We start from the raw sequence: 12,668 nt of genomic DNA, 5'->3' as shown, positions 1-12,668 counted from the left end.
ATTGTCCTGGTGTGGCTCATCTGACTTCAAATCTTCATTCTTGTGTTATTTGGAGATCAAATTCTCTAGTTACTACTCTCAAGAATTCTTTGAATGAGCTTGCTGGCATCAAAATCACCTCCATCTCAAGAGACGAAAACAATATTGTAGATGAGCTGGCGGCTCATGCGCGCCCAAATCCTCCTCTTTCTCTCTTTTATTGGGCCATGGATCGAACTCATTGGCTGAAAGAAGCTTGCTCTTCCAGACATCTTTATTTTGTAATTTGTTGCTGTTTTGCTTTTCTTTTTTTTAAGCCCATGCTTTTGTATTTTTTAAAAAAAAAACAATTAAAATATATATAATGTTAAAAAATAATCAAGTTTTTTTAAAAAAATAAAAAAATATTCAATTATGAGAATATTTATAATAATTAAAAATACTTATACTTTTTATTATTAGTAATAATAAAAAAATATTAATGATAATATTAATATTATAATAATAATAATAAATTATTACTATAATTTTCCCCCCGAAGTATATATATGTGAAAAAGTAAAAATCTCAAAATTTAAAGGAAAATTTTTCTTAATCCAAATCCCCTGTACTCCACTGTTTGTTTCAATGTAAGATTATTATTATTATTTTTTTTTTTTTTAAGCACGTCTTTAATAATAGTATAATACTTTCTAGAGACGTTTCTAGACATGCATCCAATTCGGCCCATTCTTACACGATTCACAGTGCCACTTCAGGAGTCCCCTTTTCCTCTTATTAAACCTAACACTCCATTCGTTTCTTTTTTCTACTTTTTAATTTTTACAAACATTCTACAAACCTCTTTATAAATTTATTATTATTATTATTATTATTATTATTATTTTAAAGACGTCTTTAGAAAATATTTTCGAGAGACGTTTTCAAATGTGCATCTAATGTCTTTCATTCATGTGTAAATCCTAATACTATCTCAGGATTTTCTTTTGTTTGCTCTCACTAAACCTAAAGCTCCACCCATTCTTTTTTCTTATTTTTTAATTTTTACTGACTATGTATGAATGTCCTCATGCATATATTCTATTATTATTATTATTATTATTATTATTATTATTATTTATTTATTTATTTTAAAGCCTTGATTGAATCCTCCTTTACAAGCAGGCCCCTAAAATTTTAAAGGTTGGACTAAATGTGAAGTTTTCATTGTTAGAAAAGGCCATCCGCTGAGAAGCTTCCACGTCACAAGCGAAGCGTACTCACGGGAGCAACTTTGCCCCAATTCCGCCCAATTCGTTTCCACTCCGCCGCGGAGGAGAAGAACTACGCTCCTCCCCAAAACCATTTGGTGAGCTTCTCTCCCTCCATTTTGATTTCCCGGGCGCCATCGTCTTTCAATTTTCTTCTTCGAAATTTATTTAGGTTTTGATATTGTTAGCTTCAAAATTGTTTTAGGGTTTCTTCGTTTATGCTTTTATGATGCTGTTTCGTTCCTTTGTTCATTTTTTTCTTTATAGAAAGCGGAGCTCGACATGAGTTTCAAAGAAAAATTTGGGCTTAAAATTCATTTCTTTTGTTATTTTCTTGTGTGTGGAATTAATTGGAGTTTGTTTGTTCGAATTCCAACAGTTTTTACTTGTTCTTGCTGTTGATTTGATGAGATTATCAGCAAAGTTCAAACTTTGTAGGTTAATCTCGATCTTCAAGTTATAATTTTTTTTTTCTATGTTTACTTTTCACAGTATCAATTGGGTTGCAGAAGTTTTGTTTGGAGATATCAAATTTGGGGTGATAATTTGATTTTTAAGTAAGAAAAAAATATGATCTTGATTTGTAGGGTCGAAATTTGTTGTTCCAATTCATAGTTTAGAGGGTTGATGGATACTGATGCAAAGGTGAGCATGGGGGTTTTTATTCAGAATCACTGGAACTCAGTAACAATGATAGCCATGTTCCTTATCAGCACAACTCAACAAGAACAACCATTGAGTGATTGCATTAATCAACACAATGGTTGGCTTCTCTGCTGGTATGGAATTCAATGGTGATGAAGAATTAAGAGGAATTAGAAGGAACTCAACAGAATTTGAACCCCTGGTGGGTATGGAATTTGACTCCCTAGAAGCTGGGAAATTGTTCTACTATGAGTATGCTGTGCGAACAGGGTTCCGTGCACGTGCTGGCAAGTGTAGAACGTCACTCGTGATGATTCTGTCATCATGAAACAGTACACTTGTGTTAAAGAGGGGTTCAGTGTAAAGAAGCAGAGGCATGGCGATGATCACAAGGAGAGGAGGAATCGGAAAATCCATGAGAGAAGGTTGTAAGGCTATGATCCAGTTGAGCCGAAGGGACCATGGAAAAATGGGTTGTTTCCAAGTTTATTCCTGAGCATAGTCATCCATTTGTGGATGATGTTAAAGTAGAGAAGGTCAAGAAAAGGAGACAGGTTCCTGTCATACCTGCTGAGTTTAGTTCCATGTTTGAAGGCCTTTCCAGAGATGGAGGTAATGAGATCAGTCTTGATTCGGTTTTGGGAGGGGGTGAGTCATTTGGGTTGTTGGAGTATTTGAAGACGCAGCAGTCAAAGAACCCGGCATTTTTCTATTCCGTGCAGGTTGATGGAAATGATCATCTAACCAATGTTTTCTGGGCTAATGCAAAAGCTCGGGAATCTTACAGTTATTTTGGTGATGTTGTCATGTTTGACACCTCATACAAGGACAACAAACAGATGTTGCCGTTTGCAGCCTTTACAGGATACAATCATCATTTGCAGCCTGTTGTTTTTGGATGTGCTTTAGTTGTCGATGACACAACTGCTTCACTAATTTGGTTGTTTGAGACCTTTTTGGTGGCTATGCATGGGCGTCATCCTGTTTCATTGGTTAGTGAGCATAGTGGTGCTTTGAAAGCAACCACAGCAAGGGTTTTCTCCAGCTCATGTCATCGGTTTTGCAAGTGGCGTATCTTGAGCAAATGTAAGGAGAAGTTGCCTGATATCTGTTCTGATAAAGTAGCTCGGTCCACTTTCAAGCAAGAACTTAAGAAATGTATTGATGAGTCACAGACAATTGAAGATTTTGAATCAGATTGGGAAGCAATTCTTTCTAAATATGGTCTGAGGGATAACGTGTGGATGCAATCATTATACGAAGTTCGGCAGCAATGGGCAAGAGTTTACCTGAAGAGCACATTCTTTGCGGAAGTATCACCATTTCAAAGAGCTGAAAGCATGAAGAAATTCTTTAAAAGAAACTTTGAAAAAAATGCTAACTTGAGAGAGTTCATTGTGAAATTTGATCAAGCTATGTATGGTCAGTTAGAGAAAGAAGTAAAAGAGGATTTCACCAGTATGTGTGGTTCACCCATATTGAAAACTGGATCACCCATGGAGAAACAAGCAGCATTGACTTACACTAAGACCATATTTGCCATTTTCCAGGAAGAGTTTATCCAGTCTTTTGCTTATCTTTCTGATAAAATTGAGGACGGAACAATTTGTACATACAGAGTATCTTTAAAAGGAGGCAGCATCCAGAAATCCTTCTTTGTCTCCTTTGATGTTCCCAATATGCATGCTGCCTGTACCTGTGGTATGTTTACCTTCTCAGGCATCCTATGTAGGCATGCCTTACGAGTATTTTCTATTCTTGGTTTTTGTAAGCTTCCCGATTACTACTTTTTGAAAAGATGGAAGCAGATTGCTAAAAATGGTGCAATATCGTACAAACCTCCAGAGCTTCTGCATACTGATAAAATTTCTGTAGCTTCTCGGTACAATAGTCTCTTCCTAGATGTCCTTAAGTTTGCAGAAGAAGGGTCAACATCTGCTATCATCTATAAGGTGGCAAAGGATGCTCTCCACAAAGCTTTTACTGAAGTTGCTGCTGCTAGAAAAGCTGTCTGTTCAACAGAGAAAGGTATCCCATCTTCCTTGTTTAGGCTTTGCTAAGAGTCAAATTTCCGCATTAAACCTAAACAAATATAATTTAGGGAAGAAGTTGGTTAAAAAGGTATTGGACCTGCTCTTCTTCTGATTTTCCCCACCTATGCTAGTTGGGATCATGATATATTGATTCCTGGAAGTGACAATGAGCACATGGAGATTGAGATGTGTGTTTTTGATCTTTTAAAACAAAAATTATGAAGGGGCGGATCAGTTTTAAATATAACCATTGTTACAAAACTTTATACCTCACTATATTTTGTTACAGTGATAATTAATAGTATTGGTTGGCTTTTTTTCTGTTTGTCTAGTGATTAATTTGCTTGACTTATGAAATCTTATCCATGAAATATTCTTAGTCTTGTATTTATAGAAGTCCCTTGACTAATTGCTTTTTGCTGAAACAAAAAACCCTTGTTGATTATTTCAGAGATCCCTAGACATATCAACGTTTCTCCAAGTCTATTTGCTTGTTGGTGGACTTGGATGGTGTACTAATTCCATTTACATCATTAAGTTTGGAGAAGTTTGGTGATCCTGTTTAACCTTTCCTTATTTATTTTATGAAACTATTGCAGGGCACTAGTTTTCATCATTATCAATGGCGACGTGACCGAAAATTTGGGGATCCATGATCAAAAGATGTGGCATCAGGCTGCTTCTGAAGTGACAATATTGCTTGAAGGATTTTGTTGCTTAACAAAAGCTGAATGTTGATGAGGTGAAAAATGCATAATTTAATTCATACTTATTATGCAAAAGTTAAGATGCTTATTCTTCTTCATCAATTCATGCTAATGTAGGATGTGCTAAAAAAAGCTAAATGGATGCATTTGAACACATAAGCTACCCATTATGTTCTTCAGCAATCGTCTAAAACTTCAGTCTTGCCAAGCTTCATTCACAAACAAACATGAAAATGCATTACAATGTATCATGTATGAATTAAAATGTGTGCCTAATTCTTGAACTCCATCCACAAAATAATCTGTTTAACTTTTTTAACTGGCCTATCATAGTGTTGATCTTTCCAATTGATCTCTCTTAACTCAGTTTCGCTAAGGCTTCCGAATTCTATCATTTTATTTTAAAATGTCCCTTGCAGAACATTAAAATATCTATGGTAGGACTTGCACTGCACTAATGTTTCTTCATTCATTCACACAGAATGAGGATGCTCATCCTAACAATTAGCAGCTACTGCATATTGAGTGCAAAATTCTCCGAGTTTATCTGCTACCTGGACTACATTTATCATTTCTGATTACGACTTGTCACAAGCCATCTCTGTCAATACCCTCGGTTGTGCATATAAAAGCCATAGACAAATCTCCAGGTGATTGTTTTGCTTGAATGGCATGATCCATAAATGGCTGCTGCGGCTCTGAAGGATTCAGGAGTTCAAATTATGAGCAGATGTGAATCATTTCTGATAATCCTTGACCATCTTTTTTTCTGGGAAAATTGTATTAAACACTGGCGCAAACCTGAACTTTTTTTGGGAGGAAATTGTCAGCTGTTCTTGCAACTTTCTTCAAAGATTCATTGAGGCTGTTGTTTGGCTGATAAGTGCAACTCATGCAACTGTGTCTCCATATTTGGACATGTTTAGGAACTCTAAATATTCATCTCAAAAATTCATTAATGTCTTAAAATGAAGGAATTATTTGTTCCTGAATATCATTTTGCATTTCTTTTTCCCTGAGGTTTATTGCTTATGTGATCAAATGTAGCGTGTCTTTGAACCGAGGATTACTCCATTTTGAGATATTTGAAGGGCTTTTCTGCATATATTCACTAATGCAAAACCCATGAACTTGCCTCACACTTTTTAAAAGGTTTTTCTTTATTATCAGCGTTTCATATATAATTATATAGATTATATATTTTGTATTTTTAACATTATGAGTTATAATTATTTATAAAAATACATTTATTTTTTTAAAATATATAATCATAGTTGTTATTTTATACACTTAACAAAAGTACTTATATAATGGTATATATGTGTAAAAAATCATTTATTCTTATAAAAATACTTAAACGAACGAGAACGTTCCTTCAAAGAAGCTTTTTGAAAAACACAAAATGTGAACAAGTTTTGTTTTAGGTATTTCTAGCTATGTGTCCTCACCCAATGTGAGCTGTGATTTGAACTTCAGACTTCAACAAAAGAGATGTTTTTCAAAATTTCTAGGAGTTTTTTTTTTTAAATACAAAATATGGATAAATTATGTTAGGGGTGTTTACAAGCTCTGTGCTATGCTCACCCTGTGTGAGTTGAGGTTCAAATCGCTGAAGTTTAACCTGTCACTTCCTCGGTTAAGACACAAACTCCGTATACAAGGAATTCGGTGTCAATAAACTAAGAGATCATTAATTTTTATAAACTTTTCTGTAGAATAAAATATTAAAAAAAATATTTTTTTAATAAGATGAATAAATCACTCATCTCAACCAATATTATAAGAGGGAGTTGATTTCTCAACCTCTTACTCCACAAACAAAAAAATTACCATTTTTATAACATAAAGCGGGTAAATATAAAAGAATCACTGCATGATATTTCAATCAATAACATCCATTAATTTTTTTTTTTCATCGAAACAACAACTATAGCGCTTATTTATCATAACATTTTGAAAGGCATGGGTTTACATGCAAATTTTCAAAATTGGGATTTTGTTGTAATTGGAGTAAATATGAGGGGGATATTTGCAAAAACACTAATCTCTCTCAATGCCTTCCAAGTGTTTGATCAAATGCCCAAGAGAACGCTTATCCATTCTCTCATTCCAAAAAATGGCGATAGCTCGAGTTCTATTCAGACAAGCTCTGCTCGTCCACTCCGATCACCTCTTAGCAATCCGATCCACGCATCAAGCACGATCTCCATTCAAAGTTTTCTTCTCGGTCTCAAGCTCTTCTGGTAATGGCGATGATGGTTATTGTCGTCGGAGCAACAACTATTTGAAGTTGAGTGATGAGGAGCTCATGGCGCAGTGTGAGATGGACACATACAAGGCGTCTGGTCCCGGTGGCCAGCACCGGAACAAGCGCGAGTCTGCTGTCCGGCTCAAGCACCTCCCAACCGGCGTCATCGCTCAGGTCCCATTCTTGCACATTGATGTATATATATATATATATTGTAGGAAAAAGATAGTTTTTCTCCAATTGGTTGAAGCAATCTACTATTGAACATCAAAATAGGTTTTTTTTTAAAGAAAAAGATGTTTTTTTTTTTGGGTCTGGCTCTTAATTGCGTGCGTTTTGTTTTGATTCTGGAGTTTAGGCTGTCGAGGATAGATCACAGCACAAGAATCGAGCGGCAGCCCTGTCACGCCTTCGCACTCTGTTGGCTCTCAAAGGTAATCTTTTGTCCCTTCTTGCGTTTCATTTTATCTTCTAAATTAGATGGCTCGATTGGGTACAATAACACAATGTTCTGACGTCAAACACCACAATCCTTTTTTATCTATTTTCATTGGCAATGGAAAGTAATTGCGCCAAAATGTATTCTTTCCTAGAGAAAAATTTATGAGCTAGGTACCAAAAGAGATTTCAATCTTCAGGAAATTATCCAGTGTGAAGGATGTGTACAGTAGAGTATATGAAGTTATCAATTTATTGTCTTTTCTTTGAATCCATGAATCCATGGTGTTGTAGGGAATTCAGGAATTTGACTATTGCTATCACTTGGCTTCAACTGGATTTTTCATTGTTTATTGGATTTGTAGTGCACTTAAATGTAGCACACCTCGGTTTATGTACCTTGACGTAGGGGCATATGAATACTTTCTGTATTGATTGATGGAATGACTATTTGCACGAGGAATAAGTATTCCATTATGAAGTTTCCATGCTGCATTGTTTTTGCAGCTTGTGCTTAGTGTGTATAATTGATTGTACTACCAATTTACTCCATGTTACTGGTAGTCTTTGGTGGAGAACTTTTTGAAAGCACACAGATGTCATTGCTTGCTTGTTATATCTTCTGAAAATGGAAATGGCCCACATTCAACTCCTTTGTTGTTATTTTCAGTCAGTTTACGTGGGCATGTTTGGAATGCACCTTTCTGATCAAAAGCTGTGATTGCATTCGTGGATGCTAAGCTTTATCTTTGTTGAATCTAGTCAGGAATGACATTAACCTGGATGAATATAAACCTCCTCCTGAAATCCTTCAGATCCTACCTGCAAAATCAACAATCAGGGGCGCAGATGTTGGTCCACAAATTGGTCCTAATAACCCAAAGTTTGCTCTGGTACTTGTTTTCACACTTGCCTTTTAACTTTCTCAATGATTAATCTGAGTTGATTTCTTGAATATTAATAAATTTTCAAGTTCAATTTAACCTCTATAGAGATCTTTGTTTTTATAGGGAATGCAAGCTTTATTGGATCTGATTTTTGGTGTTGAAGGTTCAGTATCGGAGGCAGCGCAAAGATTGGGGTATACTACTTATAAAGCTTTTTTCCATTTTTTGATTTACCTTTGGGAATTAATGTAGTTTCTTGATTGATGCATTCATAGTGTTTATGTATTAGATCTCCACAGTAACACTAAGACCGCAACAGAGAGCTATAGAAAGTGACACATGAAAAGTTAACAAGAGTGTATTTTGTGCTTAATTGCCTGCCATTAATCAGCTGAAGAAAGCAAAAGAGGTGGTCCTTTTGTCATGTGGTTGAATGATTATGGGGCACTTGAATTCATATGCGAGAGCAATCTTTAGATCAGGACACATGCCAATATGCCATGATGCCAATATTTTTACTGTAGTTTTTCCCTTGTGGTTTTTATGTTCTGGCATGCACATTAGGGACTGTTAGGTCCATCAATATTTGTTAAACATATATGATCCATGTGGAGCAAGTAACAATTGACAGCATTTTGCTTCTTATATCACAGTCTAAGCACTGGTGCTCTTTCAAGGTTGATACTATCTGATGATTCTCTCCGTATGGCTGTGAATCAACTGAGAACTTCCAAGGTATAAAATGCACATGATGGTATTATGATTTACATAGAAAATAGGAAACCAGATTCAAGGATGATACTGTAGAAAAGATTTTTATGCAATGGATTTACTGCTAACATCATATGCTTATAAATTTCTTTGAGAGCTCCAAGTTATGCTTCAGTTGAATTTCTTGAGATGTAGATCCTTTTTGTTTTTGTTGTTTAAATAGCACTGTTACAATATAATTTTCTCTGAGAATACCAAAAGCATTTTAAACACAAGATTTCCGGCAAAGCCACATATTTCATTTGTCACAAATTATTTAGAAACTATGTATGGTTGTATATTGTTCATACCTCATTAGTGGTTTCTTTCCTTCATAGTTTCGTGTTACAGGTTTTGAAGTGATTCCAAAATTTTACCTGGTTGTTTGACTTTTCCCTAGTGCTCATTTGTCACACCCCATTGTAAATTATTCCGCCACACTGAATTTCTGACCGATAAACAGCACCACAAGAGCTATTTCTTGCTTTTTCACCTTTTGTCATTTTCCAATTAACGAAAGATGTTCTCTATATCTTCCCAGTTGTTGATCATTCTTTTCGTCAAACTTGATTTTATTAAATTGGGTAGCTGCTCAATTTCTTCTAAATTTTCTACGCAGGGCATGAAACCTCTCAAGTGAGATTCTTGAAGGTCTTTTGATGCCAATGCTTGCAACAAGGTTCGAAGAAACGTTCACTAATAATGTTCATTGAACAATTCAGCATCAAACAAGTTCAGTCATTCTGCAGTTTCTCCAAAACATCAGGATTGTTCTGCAGCAAATGCAACACAACATAAAGGACTTGAATTATAGAAAATGTCAACAATTTGGTTATCCATAGCATCATCATTCATTAAGTTTGAAGCTTCACAAATGGATTATGGCCTCACATGTTGACACTCTGAAATGTTTGATTTGATTTGAGACCAGTGATGTCCACTACATCTGTTTTCTGTTAGTTTTGACCACCAAAAGATGGGAAAAACAGAGAAGTGATTTGATTGATGGATAATTGAGATATTCTTCTCATGACACTGATCTAGTGGTCTCATAGAGAGTTGCTGTCAAGATCAATGGTTTGCTTTATCATTAAATCCTAAAGATGTGGTCTTGTTTCTCTCCTGTTATCTTTGAGAAAGCTTCTGGTATTAGATGCCATTTCTGTGAACAAACATCCAATCATTCAAGAATCAAATATTGTAAGAGTTTGGCTTTGACTCATAAGCTAAAATTTGATGGAAAAGTGTGTGGGTGGTTCATTGTCAAACTTGCAATTATTTTAGTCTTTTGAGTGGATTTTATTGTTCCTTTTTTGGTTTCTTAAGTCAAAACATATTCATTTTATTTTATTTTTTAACTTAAAAAAAAAATTAATTCAGCATTTCTTGAGTCACTGGTACAGAGGAGCACAGGGCACTTCATGTAGCAAGAGATGCCATTTTGAAAAATTATATATGGTTCTTTTGAGAGAATATATGGTTGGTCCAGTTAACATCACCATGAAAATAAAATTCTAAGAAAATTATATATATATATATATTTTTAAAATTGATATATAGGGTACCAAAAGTGAGTATATTGCACCACAATTATTTTGTGATGAGTTGAGCAATTAAAATCAGTATTTTTTACTTCATGATGGCTTGTTTTTATAAATATAGAAAACAACACTTGAGACTTATTTTACTTTTCACAAATATATAATTAGAAAGTATATATATATAATTTACATCTCCCAAAAACACACATCTTCTCACCAAAGAATTGATAACCACTATCTCTTCTGTGAAACATTTTAATATGAGGATTTATAAGTCTCAAGTTCAATTCTCCCTAAAAGTAATTATAACATGTCCCCGATTATGGATAAATACTTGCAATCCAACCTCGATATCGTTGGATGAAGGTATACAGATTGAATAATCAATTCCTGGCCCATACATTAGCCTTGACTATAAAGTGCTTATCGTATTTTCTTTAAAAAAAAAGTTTCTCAATTTTTCTCAATTTTCAGCTTTGATTTATAAGAAAAACTTGGGGATTTATGCAACATAATAGAAAGAATAACATTATGATTACAATAACCCACAAGAAGAAAACAAATCCCAGCACCATTACACAAACAAACAAACAAAAGTAGCAGAAAACTAATAACAAAGAAATTAAAGAAAGAAATACATGAAAATCAAAGCTCTCAGAAAAACATATCTACAACAGCTGCATGTAATTACTAGTACTACCAGTAATTGTGGTAGTAGTAGTAGTAGAACTCTCCCCTTGATCAGTAATCAAATCATCTCCAGCGCTAGTGAGAAGGTGATCCTCAAATCCTCCAAAAGAAAACAAGCTTGAACTCTGTGAATCACCATCATCATCAAACTCCACCCACACTGTGCTTATCTTTGTCTCCAATTTACAATGAAATGGACTTAATTGCTCACTTGAAGCCATATCCATTGCTGAAACATCCTCCGCTGTGAACACTCTCACTGAAGGGAAATCCAAGCTCTTTCCTACCATACTTGTTCTCAAACTCTTATAATATTCATCAAGCTTTGGAGTTTGATTGCATGCCTTTCTAACCACATCCAATGCTAAAACTCTCTGTGGTTTCTCAAGCTTTGAGAAGGAATTCAGCAGTATATCAATCCACTCACAAAAGCACACATACACCGAAAAACTCTCTCTCAGGATGATGTTCATGGCCACTTGTGTCACTCTACTTGAATGCCAAATCTTTGAAGGTAAACACTCCATTGTTAGATCAAGAAAAGCTTGGCACTTAGACAACCTATGCAACACCAACTCTATTGCGTTCTCTTCACAGGATTGAATCTCTAAACCTAATGGTCTCACTGGCTCAAGCTTACCTGACTGGTTTATAATCCATTGAACCCTTTCTTTGAGCAACTCTGAGTATCTGATGATGAAGGAGCTCAAGCGATCACAATCGTTACATGACCATCCTAAGTCAATTCGAAGCTCGCCGGAGGACCAAAGACTGCGTAAGTCTTGCTCGAAGTATCGGTCGCCTCCACGGAGCAAGCGGTGAAGCAGAAGAAGTGTTTTCAATGCTAGGATAACATCGGTGGCTGTCTCGAGACGGCGAGTGATACGTCTAGCTAAGAAGGTGATGGAACCGTGAGAATTCGAGACCAAGAAGAGGATCTCATGCACATATTTATCATCCACCGGTGTGTCGGTACGATCTGTTCCATGAGCAATGGCTGCATCAATGCCGGAGAAAATATCGGTGCTGCTCCCGGAGATTTCCATGAGTGATCCTAGAGCTTGCTTGAGCTTGCTCTTCAACTTCATCACCACTACTAACTAGTTATATAAGAAATAATGAGACGTTGCATGAGATTTAAATATATATGTACATACAATCATATAAGGTTTTGTAAGGAAATAATGATGTAGAAAATTCAAAGAGAGGTTGATGCTCAAATATTGATTGACCTTGAAATGGATTATTCAGAGAGATTAGAATCCAAACTTTGGAAGAAAGAAATGGGTTGGGGTGTAAAAGCTTCCACTTTGAAGACACTTTGAGATAAATGTATTTTAAGTGTAGGAGAGTGTGGATTTGGAAGGTCAACTCTTTAGAGGAGGGTGGAGAGGGGAATCTAATACTGTGGGAATAGGATTCCCATGCAGGAAAAAGCTATCTTTATTACAACTGGTTTGACTCATGGGACTTTATCTGTGTTTATTTTATTTATTTGTG

The 12,668-nt window shown here is 35.4% G+C and overlaps 3 protein-coding genes across 3 annotated transcripts; 2 read left to right on the top strand and 1 right to left on the bottom strand.

The window, feature by feature from the left end:
• The first annotated feature begins 2,335 nt into the window (after window positions 1-2,335).
• Window positions 2,336-5,558, top strand: LOC120255560 (protein FAR1-RELATED SEQUENCE 5-like). Its single transcript, XM_039263369.1, has 3 exons — window positions 2,336-3,902; window positions 4,507-4,649; window positions 5,096-5,558. The coding sequence occupies exons 1-2, from the start codon at window positions 2,336-2,338 to the stop codon at window positions 4,512-4,514; spliced, it is 1,575 nt and encodes a 524-aa protein (XP_039119303.1). The 3' UTR covers window positions 4,515-4,649; window positions 5,096-5,558.
• Window positions 5,559-6,679: 1,121 nt separating this feature from the next.
• On the top strand, window positions 6,680-10,057 carry LOC120255561 (peptide chain release factor 1-like). The gene is made up of 6 exons (XM_039263370.1): window positions 6,680-7,036; window positions 7,221-7,296; window positions 8,063-8,193; window positions 8,311-8,381; window positions 8,841-8,922; window positions 9,557-10,057. The coding sequence occupies exons 1-6, from the start codon at window positions 6,731-6,733 to the stop codon at window positions 9,575-9,577; spliced, it is 687 nt and encodes a 228-aa protein (XP_039119304.1). The 5' UTR covers window positions 6,680-6,730; the 3' UTR covers window positions 9,578-10,057.
• Window positions 10,058-11,134: 1,077 nt separating this feature from the next.
• On the bottom strand, window positions 11,135-12,558 carry LOC120255569 (putative clathrin assembly protein At1g33340). Its single transcript, XM_039263375.1, has 2 exons — window positions 12,401-12,558; window positions 11,135-12,268 (listed from the first exon to the last, which is right to left on the bottom strand). Exon 2 carries the CDS (start codon window positions 12,254-12,256, stop codon window positions 11,147-11,149), a length of 1,110 nt encoding a protein of 369 aa, XP_039119309.1. The 5' UTR covers window positions 12,257-12,268; window positions 12,401-12,558; the 3' UTR covers window positions 11,135-11,146.
• Window positions 12,559-12,668: the final 110 nt, after the last annotated feature.

Source organism: Dioscorea cayenensis, unplaced genomic scaffold (assembly GCF_009730915.1).
Source record: "Dioscorea cayenensis subsp. rotundata cultivar TDr96_F1 unplaced genomic scaffold, TDr96_F1_v2_PseudoChromosome.rev07_lg8_w22 25.fasta BLBR01001073.1, whole genome shotgun sequence".
In the NCBI taxonomy this organism is placed as follows: Eukaryota; Viridiplantae; Streptophyta; class Magnoliopsida; order Dioscoreales; family Dioscoreaceae; genus Dioscorea; species Dioscorea cayenensis.
The sequence above is the reverse complement of the archived record's forward strand: the minus strand, read 5'-3'. Positions and strand labels throughout refer to the sequence as shown.

Excerpts from the sequence above, each read along its gene's own strand:
- LOC120255560 (XM_039263369.1), top strand. The coding sequence starts at position 2,336 with ATGGAAAAATGGGTTGTTTCCAAGTTTATTCCTGAGCATAGTCATCCA.
- LOC120255561 (XM_039263370.1), top strand. The coding sequence starts at position 6,731 with ATGGCGATAGCTCGAGTTCTATTCAGACAAGCTCTGCTCGTCCACTCC. Across the intron at positions 8,194-8,310 it reads ATAACCCAAAGTTTGCTCTG|GGAATGCAAGCTTTATTGGA; the intron begins GTACTTGTTTTC and ends TTGTTTTTATAG. Across the intron at positions 8,382-8,840 it reads GAGGCAGCGCAAAGATTGGG|TCTAAGCACTGGTGCTCTTT; the intron begins GTATACTACTTA and ends CTTATATCACAG.
- LOC120255569 (XM_039263375.1), bottom strand. The coding sequence starts at position 12,256 with ATGAAGTTGAAGAGCAAGCTCAAGCAAGCTCTAGGATCACTCATGGAA.